Source organism: Nipponia nippon, unplaced genomic scaffold, assembly GCF_047370975.1.
Source record: "Nipponia nippon isolate SJK-2023a ecotype South Korea unplaced genomic scaffold, ASM4737097v1 scaffold_36, whole genome shotgun sequence".
NCBI lineage: Eukaryota > Metazoa > Chordata > Aves > Pelecaniformes > Threskiornithidae > Nipponia > Nipponia nippon.
In genome coordinates, this window is record NW_028262354.1 from 1,421,169 (window position 1) to 1,434,792 (window position 13,624).

Below are 13,624 nucleotides of genomic sequence, written 5' to 3' on the forward strand. Positions count from 1 at the left end.
GAGCATCCCGCTGCCTTCTCTCTTACAGCAGCTTTGGGGTCTGGCTGCCCTTTTCCCTGGGCACTGAGGGTTGCTTTTAACTGGGGTCCCCTGCACCCCATTTCCTCGAGCCAGCAGAGACCGTAGCTGCTGCTGGTCTCCTCCCACCCCTTCCCCTCGGGATCTCTCCCCTGTCGATCCCGTGCCGTCCGGTGGGGGAGCCCGCAGCACGGCCCCGGACTCCGCCGCCCGATTACGTACCTCTACAGAGCCATCTGCAAACTGTGTTTTCCACATAGCAGCCAAGAACCACAACGGATTCTTCACCCCTCTGGCTGCAGCTCCGTCAGCGACTGCTTCCAGACTGCCGGGCCATCCCAGTGCCTTCCTACCAACTTTGTTCTCCTCTTCCTCAGGCTCCGCAGCCCCAGAGCACTTTGCAGCGTGGCATCCCCACCTCTGCCCGCTCCATGCTTTCCAACTTTGCGCAGGCGCCCCAGCTGTCGGTGGCGGGCGGTCTCCTCGGCATGCCAGGTAACGTCCCCCGTCCGCGCCGGAGAGCTTGGGGCTAGACGGAGAGCGGGATGGGTCGCTCTGCGCCTGGTTTGATTTTTGGGGGGTGGATTGCCACCAGCAGAGGCTGATGGTGATCGTGGTGCTTCCCTTCCCCCTGCCGCCGAGGCCCTGCAGTCCTCCGTGGATTTCAGAGGCGTGGGTTTGGGTTACATTACTCCTTCCTTGGTAAAAGCTGGGAGCGTCCTGGCTCGCTGGGCTGGGTCAGGAACCAGGGACCTCCGAGGAGCTGGAGGAGTCCCCACCTCCTTTTCTCTCCCCTCTCCAGGTGTTAACATCGCTTACCTGAATGCTGGGATCGGAGGCCACAAAGCGTCGAGTTTGGCGGACCGGCAGCGGGAATACCTTTTGGATATGATCCCACCCCGCTCTATATCGCAGTCCATCAGCGGACAGAAATAACGCCTGTTGACCGTCCCCCCCTTCCTCCCCACTTCCGTCGCATGCAGTGCCTGTACTGGTGCCTACCGTACACGGGGAAAAAAAGACAAAAAAAAAGAAACAAAAAACAAACAAATGAAAAAACAAACAAACAAACAAACAAACCATTTCAAACCTTCAGCGACCTGTCCTTTTTCCAAACCTTAACTTCTTTGGTTTTCTATAGCAGTGAGAGGTCACTTCCTTTGCCCGAGGTCAGAACAATGTCTGCTTGAAATCAGCACTCTACATGTGTTAAAGCTTGTTTTATGCTATTTTTTGTAATGACAAAGCATAGAATTTTTAATTGTGTTGTGGGTTTTTTTTCCTTTTTTCTTCCCCCCCCCCCCCCCCTTTGCTAAATGGATGGTTAAACCTTTTTTTTCCTTTCCAGAGACTTTGTAAGGGCATCCACTTGACATTAAGTGACCATTATTTTTTTTAAAGGGCAGCCTATGCTGACTCACGGGGAAACGGGGGCAAAGAGATGCGATGGGCTGGAGCCCGGACTGCCGTCCGCGGTAGGGTGCTACGGTTCCCTTGGCTCGGCAGAAGAAGTCCGGAGACGCCGATTCCAACACCTTAGCTCCCCTCTCTCTCTCTCCCCGGAGGAAGGGAGCCCGGTTTGGTGAGGAGCCGGTGCCCGTCGGCACCGGTGTGCGGGCATCGGCGCCAGCGGGGTCGATGGACGGTGCTGGCAACCCCCTTGACCGACCCGAGGAGCCCGGCGGGGCGCAGAGGGGTGTCAATGCCGCCCGGTGAGCCCCCGGCACGGTGGGCGGCTGCCGTGGTGCGTGCCGGCGGCGGTGCTTCTCAGCGGGCTCTAGAGCAGACTGCGAACGACCGCTGGCCTCGGGCGCGGTGAGTCCCCCTCCTCTCCCCTCCGCGCTCTTGCATGCTCCGGAGCCGCTCTCGGTCATCGTCGCCCGCCGCCGGCCCTCGCGGACGATGGGGACGGCACCGCGGTCCCTGTGTGGCACCCGGGCTCCGGCCGGCGGTTAACGAACCCAAAGCAAGAAATAAGCCGCGAAAAGTCGTCTGAGAAACGCTCTATTTGCACTTAACCTTCACACTAACGGGCCCTCCCCTCCTCCTCCTCCTCCTCCTCCGCAGACAACAACCCCAGCCAGCGAAATCGCGCCCCGGCTGCCGGAGAGGCCCCGGCAGAGCCGTCCCCACGTCCCCCCCGTCCCCTCGCCTCCGCCGGGACCCCTCGGCGCCCAAACGCGAGGGTCCGCGCGGGGCTTTGCTGCTCCTGGGGTTTCCTGAGAGTTTTCTGGTTGCTTTTTCCAAAAAAAAAAAAAAAAAAAAGAAATTTTTTTTTTAATTCATTTCCTTTTTTAAAAGTTTTTTTTTTTTTTTTTTTTTTCCCCTGACGTTAAAATTTTCTCGTGCAATTTTGAAGCGCCAGCTCGCCCGGGGGGAGCTGCTCGACGGGTGGGGGTCCGGGAGCCCCCCGCCAGCGTCCCCCCTCAATTCAATGAGCACTTAACCCCCGAGGGGTCTGGGCGCCCCCACCCCCCCGGGGCCCTCCAGAAGCAAAAGGATTTTTGATTTTTTTTACATTTTTTTCTTTTTTTTTTTGGAAGCTAGTGAAGCGTAGTGACGTATATATATATACATATATATATTTTTTTGTGGGGTTTTTTGTTTTTATTCTTGTTTAGCTGGCTCCCCTCTTCACGCCCCCGCCCCGGGACGCTGAGATCCTTTTCAAATCTCCTTTTATCGCCCTGCTTCCACGGGAGCACTTTGACGAATTGTTTCTTCTTGGCTAAACCTGAGTTTTTGGTTATTTTGGGGGTTTATTGGGTTTTTTTTTTTTTTTTCTCGGCTTATCCTTCACTTCAGGGCCCTTCGACGTGGTCGAGCCCCCTGCCCCGTCCCTCGCTCAAGTGCCATTCTCCCCCGTCAGGTGTTACCGAGAGGTACGAGGTGACCTGGGCGCATGGGTTGAGATTAAATTATAAAACTTTAAAAAAAAAACAAAAAAAAACAAAACAAAAAAAAAAAAACACGAAAAACAAACAAACTAAAAAACACGTGGGGAAAAAAAATACAAAAAAACCCAAGTGCAATACTTAATGCCGCGTCTCTCCCGGCGCCGGCGGGGGCGGACGGAGGGAACCGATGGAGAACAAGATGCCGACTTCATGGTGCTATAAGTGAAATCCGCCCCCGGGGACGGGGGGGACCCTTTTTTGCCCCCCCCCCCCCCCTCCCCTGGGAGCGGGGGGCTGGATGGGGCCGGGACGGAGCGGGGGCCGCGGCCCCGGGGTCTGCAGGCAGTTCCCCCCCCCCCAAAAACGGCCCCGAAACCGCGGCGGGGGCGGCCGAGCCCCCTCGTGCTCCCTGGGCTCCCGGGGAGGGAGCGGGGCCGTCCCTGTGCCCCCGAGGCTTCGGCTGTGACCTGCGCAGGTTTAACAGTTTTATTATTATTATTTTTATTATTTTTTTCGCTTGAGCCCCCCCCCCCCAGCCCCCAGGGATGTGATGTACGGTAGAATATCCTCCTTTTCCTTTTCATTTTTTTTTTCCTGGATACAGAAATAAGGATTTCTTTCCGCTTTCGTTCGCGTTTCTTTTACAGCTAGGGGTAGATCCGCTTGTGAAAATGCTTTTATTGGGAATTTTTTTTTGGGGGGGGGGGGGGGTTGTTTTGGTTTTTTTTTGGTTCCTCCAAAGGCATAACCCGTCCCTTCTCTAACCTCCCCCCCGCCCCTTCATTAGCTTATGATATTGCTGCCGAAATGTTATAACAAGGACTCATTCGTGTATATAAGCTATTTCTTGACACATTAAAAAAAAAAAAAAAAGAAAAAAAGGATAAAAAAAAATACAAAAAAAAAAAAAATTGTACATTGTGTAGAAAAACAAACAACCGAACGGAAAGCGAACCCGCCTAGCCATGGGTGTTGTGGAAGTCGTCACGTCCTTCTCGTAGTGTGACCTCGTGTGTATGACATGAAACGTGCAAAAGGGGGGTTCCCGGCGGCTCGGCTCGGCTCGGGGGGGGGACGGTGCTGGGGAGGGGGGGGACACGGGACCGGCGGCCCCCCCCCGGCCCCGGCGATGCACTGGTGGCGGCGGCCACCTCCCGAATCTGTGCCTTTCACACACACGCAAACTCGGCCCCCCCGCGGCACCAGCAGCCCCGGAGGCGGGGAGGGGGCGTCCCGAGGGGGGCAGCGCTGAGCACGGGGGGAGCGGGGCCGGGGGGGGACGAGTATTATAAACTGTAACTGTATTTGCACTGTTTTTATTATTGCATTGGCATATATACAATATACATCTATAACAACCTGCGGTCTGCAGCCTCCTTCCTCTTCCCCCGGCGGCACGCATCCCCCCCCCCAAAAAACCCACCCCAGCAGGGATCTCGGCCCAAATTTGCAGGATTTTTGGCCCAATTTGTGGGATTTTGGGGCCCGCTTTGCGGGATTTCAGCCTCAATTTGCAGGATTTTAGGCCAAATTGAGGATTTGGGGCCCAATTTCTGGGATTTTAGGCCCAATTTGTGGGATTCCAGCCCAAATTTGCAGGCTTTCAGGCCAAATTTGTAGGATTTCAGCCTCAATTTGCAGGATTTTAGGCCAAATTGAGGATTTTGGGCCCAATTTCTGGGATTTCGGCCTTGATTTGCAGGATTTCAGGATTAACTTGGAAGATTTTAGGTGCAATTTTTGGGATTTTTAGGCCGAATTTGTGGGATTCCGGCACAAATTTGCAGGCTTTCAGGCCGAATTTGTAGGATTTCAGCCTCAATTTGCAGGATTTTAGGCCAAATTGAGGATTTTGGGTCCAATTTCTGGGATTTTGGCCTCGATTTGCAGGATTTCAGGCCTAATTTGGAGCATTTTAGGTGCAATTTCTGGGATTTTAGGCCGAATTTGTGGGATTCCGGCCCAAATTTGCAGGCTTTCAGGCCAAATTTGTAGGATTTCAGCCTCAATTTGCAGGATTTTAGGCCAAATTGAGGATTTTGGGTCCAATTTCTGGGATTTTGGCCTCGATTTGCAGGATTTCAGGCCTAATTTGGAGGATTTTTGGTGCAATTTTTGGGATTTTAGGCCCAATTTGTGGGATACTGGCCCAAATTTGCAGGCTTTCAGGCCAAATTTGTAGGATTTCAGCCTCAATTTGCAGGATTTTAGGCCAAATTGAGGATTTGGGGCCCAATTTCTGGGCTATCAGCCTCGATTTGCAGGACTTGAGGCCCAATTTCTGGGATTTCAGGCCTAATTTGGAAGATTTTAGGTGCAATTTCTGGGATTCCAGGGCAAATTTGTGGCATTTCAGCCTTGATTTGCAGGCTTTCAGGCCAAATTTGTGGGATTCTGGCCCAATTTGCACAATTTTGGTCCCCATTTGCAGGATTTTAGGCTCAATTTGTGGGATTTAAGGCCAAATTTGTGAGATTTCAGCCTCAATTTGCAGAATTTTGGCCCAATTTGCAGAATTTTAGGCCCAGTTTGTGGGATTTCGGCCCCAGTTGGCAAGATTTTGGTCCTGGTTTGCAGGATTTCAGTCCCAGTTTGCAGGTTTTCAGCCCCTATTTGTGGAATATCAGCCCCAATTTGCAGGATTTTGGTCCTGATTTGCAGGTTTTGGCCCAAATTTGCAAGATTTTGGTCCTGAGTTGTGACATTTCAGGCCAAGTTTGCAGGGTTTTGGCCCAAATTTGGGGATTTTCAGTCCTTACTTGCAGTTTTTCAGCACCAATTTGCAGGATTTCAGTCCTGATTTGCAGGATTTTAGGCCAAATTTGTGGGATTTCAGCCCAAATTTGCAGGATTTTGGCTCAAATTTGCAGGATTTTGGCTCAAATTTGAGGATTTTAGTCCCGGTTTGTGGGATTTCAGCCCCAGTTTGCAGGGAAATGGCACAAAAGCGTCTTGGGAGGAAGGGGCGAGCGCGGGGCAGCCCCGGCGCAGCCGGGTTGGGGGGAGCACATGGGGGGGGGGGGGGGGGGTCCCCATGCCTGGATGCCGACAGCGTTGGGCTCACCCCAGCTCCCTTCCTGGGGGCTGGGGGCCAGGATCAGGCCCCCGCGGTGCTTGGGCGGGGGGGGGGGGGGGGGGCAGCTCGGGACCCCCAAATCCCTGTGCCCTGGTTTGCACCCACCAGCTCCGCTGTGACCCCCCCCCCCCCCAGCCCCAAATCCCAGCGCTCCTTCGGGGGTCCCGCTGCCTCAGCCCCCCCATTGCTCCCTGCAGTGCCACCACCCCCCCCAATACCCCAATTGCTGCCCCCCCCCAGCTTCCCCCCATCTGCTGCCTCCTGCACCCCCCAAATTTGCCCCCCCCCCGTGGCTTTTTGGGGAGGGGGGACAAGCATCGCCCTGACCTGAGCCCAGGAATGGGGGGGGGGGGGGCAGCCACAAGTGACCCCAAACCCGATCCTCCTGCAAGAAGGGGGGTGCGGGGGGGGGGGGGGTGTGCGGGAAACCCGGCCGTTTGCACAAATTTAAGGTTTGTTGGGGTTTTTTTTTCCACTTTTTCTTTTTTTTCCCCCCCTCCTTTTTTTTTGCATTGTGTTCGGAATCTGGTTTAACGACAAAGCGAAGCCGGGTCAATGCTGCCAGCGGGGGAGGCGGCGGCTGAGGACAAATCATAAGCTAATTTTTGGAGAAAGGATTACAATAAAAAAAATTAAAAAAAAAAAAAAGCCAAAACCTTTGTAATATTTATCACTTGCAAGCTATGTTTAATAAAGAAAGGAATGGTTTCTAACTTTCGATGCGGCTGGTGTGGTGCGTTGGGGGGTCCCAGCTGGGGACGGTTTGGGGGGGAGCCCCTTGAAGCGCAGTGTCCCCCGCCCCCGCAGAGCCCCCGGGGACTGGGGACGGTGGCGTTGGTGTCCCCCTCCCTGAGCCTCAGCCCCTGGGGGACCCCCCCCCACCCCCAAATCCTGCAGCGGGACAGGGGTGACAGCACTGAGACTTGCTACAAAAGAGTTTATTTGCCAAAAAAGAAAAAAAAAAAAACACCAACACCAAAACAAGACGACGTAGGTATAAAGAGCAGGACCCCGGTGGGGGCCGGGGGTGGGCGCCCCACGGGTGGGAACGGGGACAGGGATGGTGGCAAAGGGGGGGCATGGGGACACGGATGGCCGTGGGGAGCCAGAAGGCACTTGGGGACAGTGGGACGGACGTGGGGACCCGCGGGACGGACGGGGGTACCTGGGGAGGGCAGGATGGACATGGGGACGGCAGGACGGACATGGGGACAGCAGGACGGACATGGGGACCCTCAGGACAAACGTGGGGACCTGGGGATGGCAGGATGGACATGGAGACGCTCAGGATGAACGTGGGGTACCCAGGGATGGCAGGAAGGACGTGAGGACTGGCAGGATGGATATAAGGACCCACAGGACGGATGTGGGGTACCCGGGGGTGGCGGGATGGACGTGGAGGACCCGCGGGGCACCCAGTGCTGGTGGGACGGACACGGGGCGCTTTGGGGCACCCAGTGCCCGGACACCCATGGGCTCGGGGCACCTGGGCGAGGTCTAAACGCGGCGGCTCCCATCCAGGACGCCCTCCCAGAGTGCGGGGCTGAGGGGCACGTAGGCTTTGGTGGGCTCATCCAGCAGGAAGAGAGGATCGGGGACGCGAGTCGGATCGAAGCCCTCCTGCGCCAGCCGCACCTTCTGCTGCTTGAAGGTCTCCGTCATCGCCAGGCGCTCCTGGGAGGGCGGCGCGGCCGGGTTGGGGAGAGCGCTGGTCACCCCCGATCCCCCTGCAACCCCAGCCCACCCCGGTACCTGCAGCCGGAGGAAGCGGGGCCGGGCGTAGGGCGGCAGGAGCTGCTCCACGTGCCGGTAGAGAGCGGGACCGTCCAGCCGGCAGCCGGGGCGCAGCACCAGCGCCGCCATCCCGGCACGACCCTCGTGGCCTGCGGGCGAGGGCAGAGCTTGGGGGGCCACCGCTGGGCTGGGGGGGGCAACACCACCATGGCGGGATCGGGGGAGCATCGGTACCTGGCACAGTGACGCCGTAGACGGTGGCTTCTTGCAGGGACTCGTGGGCCATCAAGGCTTCAGCCACCTCCGTGGTGGCCACGTTCTCGCCTTTCCACCTGGGAGAGGGACGAGAGGGATGAGCAGGATGGGGCTGAGCCCCCCAGCCATGCAGTGGGGCTGTCCCCCATCAGCGGGGCCTTTGGCACCTGTAGGTGTCCCCGGTGCGGTCGCGGAAGCGGACGAACTGGGCCGCATCCTGCTCCATCAGGTCGCCGGTGCTGAAGTAGGTGTCACCCTCGGCGAAGACCCCCCGCAGCAGCTTCTGCTCTGACAGCTCCCGGCTGCCGGCGTAGCCCAGGAAGGGGGTCCGGGGGGTCACCGGGGCGATCAGCAGCCCCGTCTCGCCTGCGGGGACGGCGACGCATGACGGGGGGCACCCATGGGGACCCCCAATCCGCCCCCCCATCCCCGCTACTCACCCGTCCCCACGCGGATGCAGCGCCCGGCCGCGTCCCGCACCGGGGCTCCCTCCGTCACGTCGTAGCGCACGATCTCGAAGGGCGAGAAGAGCTGGGGAGAGGGGCCGGGTGGGCATCAGGGTCCTGGCGGGGCCGGGCACGGGGTGGGGGGCACCCACCCCGGCCCCTCTCACCTTGTAGATGAAGCTGCTGCGCCCCACGGCCCCCGGCGTCCCCGTGTAGTTGAAGAGGGTGACGTTGCCCTCGGTCATCCCGTAGGTCTCCACGATGCGGATGGGCCCGAAGCGCTGCAGGAAGCTCCGCCAGACGTCGGGGCGCAGCCCGCTGCCCACCGCCAGCCGCAGCCCGTGCTCCCGCTCCCCGGGGCGCTGCGGGGCCGCAGGGTCAGATCTGGGGGGGCCCCCCCGGACCGCGCCACCCACCCTGGCTCCCCCAGACCTCGGGCTGGTTGACCAGATAGCGGCAGAGCTCCCCGATGTACTGGAAGACGGTGACCCCCTCGGCCCGACAGTCATCCCAGAACTGGCTGGCTGAGAACTTCTCCTTCAGCACACAAGTGGCCCCTGCGGAGAGCCAGGATGGGGGGATCAGCCCCCCGAAATGCCACCGGGCTCAGCCACGGGGGCCCCGGCCCTGCTCACCGATGCCGATGCAGCCGACGATGCCCAGGAGGGAGCCGGCCATGTGGTAGAGGGGCAGTGCCAGGTACACCACGTCCCGGCTGGAGGCTCCCACCAGCTCGTAGAAGCTCAGGCACATGATGGACTTGAGGTGGGAGACGCGGGCAGCTTTGGGGAGACCTGGAAGGGGGAGATGGAATCCAGACCCCCCCCCACTCGCCCGGGGCACCCTGTCCCGCCAGCGCCAGGCACCCACCGGTGGTGCCGGAGGTGAAGATGTAGAGGCAAGTGTCGTTCATGTCCTCGGGCTGCCAGACGTCCTCGGGCTCCAGCTCCTCGGAGGCCGCATCCAGCAGCTCCTGCAGGGCCACGACGCCGGGGGGGTACGGCCCCGAGCCCAGCACCCACACCACGATGCCGTCCTCCTGCAGGCTGGGCAGGATGGGCTCCACCACCGCAAACAGGTCTGGGAGCGGGGGGGGGGGACAGGCTGGCACGGGGACGGGTCCTGGGCACGGCCCGTGGTCCCTCCAGCCCGGCCCAGGGGGCGAATGGCCGGGCCCGGCCCGGAGTGAGGGGGCAGGAGCCACGCAGGACACATGGATGGGGCCAGTTTGGGGGACCAAAACATGGCACAACTGGAGGGACCCATGGGGGGCACCCGAACCCCCCCCGCTGAGCCACCCCGGAGCCCCGAGCTGCCCGAGCCCTGGCTGGCCGCGCCGGAGACCCCCGGCGCCCCGGTGCCACCCCGGTGCCCCACAGCCCGTCACCCGCAGCGGCCCCGGTGCTGTCCCGGAGCCCCCTTGGCCCCGGTCCCACCCCGTCCCCTGGAGCCTTTCCCATCCCGGGTCCCCCTCATCCCCTGGACCCCTTCCCGTCCCCGGTGTCCCCGGTCCCATCCCCGGTCCCGATGAGCCCGGTGCCCCCAGTACGACCCCATTCCCCGGTCCCCCTCATCCCCTGGACCCCTTCCCATCCCGGCACCCCGGTCCCATCCCATCCCCCGGAGCCTTTCCCCCCCCCTTCCCCGCTCCCTCCCCGTGTCGCCCCCATTCCCCGGTCCCCCCCGGCCCCCCCGTTCCTCACCGTCCGCCACCAGCAGCGCCCGGGCCCCGCAGGCGCGCAGGCAGTGCCGGAGGGCGGCGGGGCGCAGCGCCGTGCCCAGGAAGGCGGCCCGGGCCCCCAGCGCCGCCAGCCCCAGCCACCCCCAGACGAAGCGGGGCTCGTTGCCCACCAGCAGCCCCACGGTCGCCCCGGGACCCAGCTCCCCGCCGCCCAGGGGCCGCCCCCGCAGCGCGTTGGCCACCCGGGCCACCCTCCCCGCCGCCCGCCCGTAGGGCTCGGCGCCGCCCGCCGCCCGCAGGAAGGGCCGCCCCGGCGCCTCCCGCGCCGCCCGCAGGAACCGGGCGGCCAAGCTGCCCCCGCCGCCCGCCGCCGCCCGCCGCCGGCACCGGGCCGCCCGCAGGGCGAAGGCGAGGTCGGCCCAGAGGTGCGGCCGCAGCAGCCGCTGCAGCAGCGCCAGCGCCGCCAGCCCCGCCAGCAGCGCGGCCAGCGCCATCGCGGCGGCCACAGGGCGCGGGGCGGCGCCGGGACGCGCCCAGGGCGGGGACACGCCCCCGGCCCCGCCCCCGGCCCCACCCCGTCCCTGGCCCCGCCCCACGCCCCCGGCCCCCCTCTCCCAGCCCCGTCCCCCCATCCCGCACCCCCCCATCCCGTCCCTGTTGGCCCCGCCACGGCCCCCCCGCGCCACCCCCGTCCCCTCCGCCACGTCCCTGGCCCCGCCCCACGCCCCCGGACCCCTCTCCCATTCCCAGCCCCGTCCCGGACCCTCCCATCCCGTCCCTGTTGGCCCCACTACGGCCCCCCGCCATGTCGTCCCCACCCCGCTCCCCCAGACCCCTCTCCCATTCCCAGCCCTGTCTGTCCCCCCCAGACCCCACCCTGTCCCCATCCTCCCCACCACAGCCCCCCATTCCATCCCCAGCCCTGTCCCCCTCACCCACTGAAACTCCCCAGTTGCCCCCAGTTCCCCCCATCCCATCCCTGTCCTCACCCCAGACCCCTCTCCCACCCCAACCCCATCCCCTCGCCGTGGTCCCCCCCCAGCTCCCCGTGGCCGCCCCTCGTCCCCGGTTCCCCCTGGGGCTCGGGGGGAGCTGGCAGCACCGCGGGCCCCTGGGAGCCACAGGCCAGGGCCTGCTGGCCACGCTGCGCGGGGGGCCGCTGGCCCTGGGGACCCGCGGGAGACGCGGCAGAAAGAGGTGGTGTTTTGTACAAAACGTTTGAGAGGTTTTTTATTGTTGTTTTTTTTAAAAACACTTAAAAACGCTAATAGCTCCGGGGGTGACGCGGGAGAGCGGCGTCCCCTTCTCACGCGGGCGATGCGCGACGGCGCTGCCCGGCGGGTGCTGGCGCGTCCCCCCCGCCGCAGCAGCTCCCCGGGGAGCCGCGGCCCTGGGAGGGGAGCGGAGGCTGCGGGGGGGCTCGGCCTCCCCTCGTCCCCGCAGGCAGGGACCCGAGCTCCCCCCTCCCCAAAGCATCCTGGAGCAGCAACTCAGTTCGCACTGTTTATTTACATTTCGTATACGAAAATAGGGGACTGGTGATATCCCCCCCCCCGCCCCCCGAGTCCCCTTCCCCTCCCCGTGGTGCCGTGTCCCCTCTTGGGGACCCCTCTCCACGCTGCCCCTGGATGCGGGCAGGGGCTGGAGCCAGGTCCGATCCCTCCCCGCTAAAAAGGAGCTAAAAAGTCAAGCGGGGAGGGTTGGCGTGGAAGCGCAGCGCCCGCAGTGGGAGCCAGGGTGGCCCCGGCCCCGTGGGCTCCCGGAGGGGACGCGTGCTCTCCTTCCCGTCCTGGCCATGGCTTCTGTCCGAGCGTGGCAGGGCCACCGGGCACCACGGGGACCCGAGAGCGGCTGGGGGAGAGGGCAGAGCCCTCAGTCACTGTCCGAGCCCACGGCGGAGGAGCCTTTTCTTTTCCTTTTGGCGGGTTTGGGTTTGGTGTCTTCCTCCTCCTGTGCCGGGAGAGGGGGAAGCGGGGGTCACTGCGCCTCCTGGGAGCAGGGATGCGGCCGAGGGGCTGCGGGGGGACGGGGACGCTTACCGAGGCGCTGCTGGAAGCCGACTCCTCCTCGTTGTTGGCTGGCTGGGCCGCGTTCTTGCGGCTGCGGGGGCTGGAGAGGGTGGCTTTTCGGCGGCTCTTGGGGGGTTTGGTGGAGGAGTCTTCATACTCCTCTGCCAGGGAGAAGAGGTCGCTGAACCTGGGAGGAAGCAGGGGGTGGTGGGCGGTCAGGCGCTGTCGGGGCACCCGGGGGTCCCGAGGCCACCGGCTGCCGGGCAGGGAAGGGCCGACTCACTTCATCTTGTGGGCTTCGTCGCAGCTGGCCTGGACGTGCTGCAGCGCCTGCAGGATCGGGGTTTGGCTGAAAACTGTCAAGGAACCAGCAGAAACGGGAGTCAGAGACCCGACAGCGGGTACCCCCAGGCAGGGGAACCCCCCACCCATCCGGGGTTTTCGTAGCTTTGCAAGGGGCTCCCAGTATCCCAGAGCATCCCAGTTCCCAGGTGAGGCCTGGGGCACGTCACGGCGACGGGCAGCGGCTGCGGCCCCGGGGCTGGCCCGGTTGCGCGGCAGTACGTACAGTTCTGTTTGGTGTTGGTCAGGTTGAGGCGGAGGTTGTCCAGGTGCTCCAGGATCTGCTCCAGGGTGAGCTGGGCCAGTTTGCTGCTGGAGCTGCGCAGGCTGAGGGCAGAGGAACAGCACCCGTCAGCGTGCGCCCCACTCCCCCTGCCCACCCCTAGCTTGTCCCCCCAACGACAGGCTGCGGGTGGGCAGAGCGAGCGTCCCGGCCCTGCAGCAGCACCCCCAAACCCCCAGGCAGATGCGGGGCGCAGGTAACCCTGCCATCTGCGCTGCCCCGGGGTGCCCCAGCACCCAGCGGCCGGAGCAGGGGGGCTCGGGGAATGGGGAGAAGCGCAGGATCCATTTTCCGGCTCCAGCACCCGCGGGGTCCCCTGGGGCTGGTCTACGTGTGCTGTTCCAGCCCAGGGATTAAGGGGATAAATCCTGCTCAGGGCGTTCACCGCCGCCATCCCCGGCGGTTCTGGGGAGCACTAAGCGCCCCGTGCTGAGCCTCGGCCGCAGGATGGTGCGCGGTGCCAGCACCCCGGGCGCTGCCAACAGCCGGGGCCTCAGCTGGCCGCCCGTTAATTAGCAGGGATTAGAGCTGGATACGGCTCGGATCCCGGAACAGAAACACAGCGAAAATAGGCGCGTTGTTCAGCTGCGAAAGGCCATTAATTAACGCGGAGGAACAGATGAAGGCGCAGGCCTCCGCGGCAGCCTCTTCCGAGAGCTGGGGGCACCCAGAGGTGGCCGAGACGTCGGCGGGACCGGCCGCTGTCCTGGTGCCGGCGTGCGACGTGCACACGGAGCACCAGCGAGATCCTGGCGATGGCGAACCTCCTGGCAAGGCTCCGTCCGAGCCGCTGGCCGTGACCCAGCTCCGTGCCGCGGTGGTGCCGGCTCCCTGGGTGCTGGGTGGGGGTCCTTGGGGACCCGCAGCCCTCGCTGCGGCGGGA

At 62.7% G+C, this 13,624-nt stretch overlaps 3 protein-coding genes across 3 annotated transcripts in view; 1 reads left to right on the forward strand and 2 right to left on the reverse strand.

The window, feature by feature from the left end:
• The window catches only part of GATAD2B (GATA zinc finger domain containing 2B), a 40,560-nt gene extending 39,281 nt beyond the window's left edge, over nt 1-1,279 (forward strand). The window contains exons 10-11 of the mRNA XM_087772314.1: nt 396-513; nt 821-1,279. Of these exons, the coding sequence (XP_087628440.1) occupies nt 396-513; nt 821-954 (252 nt within the window). The 3' untranslated portion in view covers nt 955-1,279. The remainder of the gene's footprint in view (nt 1-395; nt 514-820) is intronic.
• Nucleotides 1,280-6,894: 5,615 nt separating this feature from the next.
• On the reverse strand, nt 6,895-10,601 carry SLC27A3 (solute carrier family 27 member 3). The gene is made up of 10 exons (XM_087772308.1): nt 10,130-10,601; nt 9,297-9,506; nt 9,062-9,220; nt 8,859-8,983; nt 8,594-8,788; nt 8,421-8,511; nt 8,148-8,346; nt 7,960-8,057; nt 7,744-7,874; nt 6,895-7,665 (listed from the first exon to the last, which is right to left on the reverse strand). The coding sequence occupies exons 1-10, from the start codon at nt 10,599-10,601 to the stop codon at nt 7,489-7,491; spliced, it is 1,857 nt and encodes a 618-aa protein (XP_087628434.1). The 3' UTR covers nt 6,895-7,488.
• A 718-nt stretch (nt 10,602-11,319) lies between these two features.
• Nucleotides 11,320-13,624, reverse strand: part of INTS3 (integrator complex subunit 3) — a 42,563-nt gene continuing 40,258 nt past the window's right edge. The window contains exons 27-30 of the mRNA XM_009471404.2: nt 12,685-12,785; nt 12,400-12,472; nt 12,147-12,303; nt 11,320-12,057 (exon numbers count right to left, since the gene is read on the reverse strand). Coding sequence (XP_009469679.2) covers nt 11,980-12,057; nt 12,147-12,303; nt 12,400-12,472; nt 12,685-12,785 — 409 coding nt within the window. The 3' untranslated portion in view covers nt 11,320-11,979. The remainder of the gene's footprint in view (nt 12,058-12,146; nt 12,304-12,399; nt 12,473-12,684; nt 12,786-13,624) is intronic.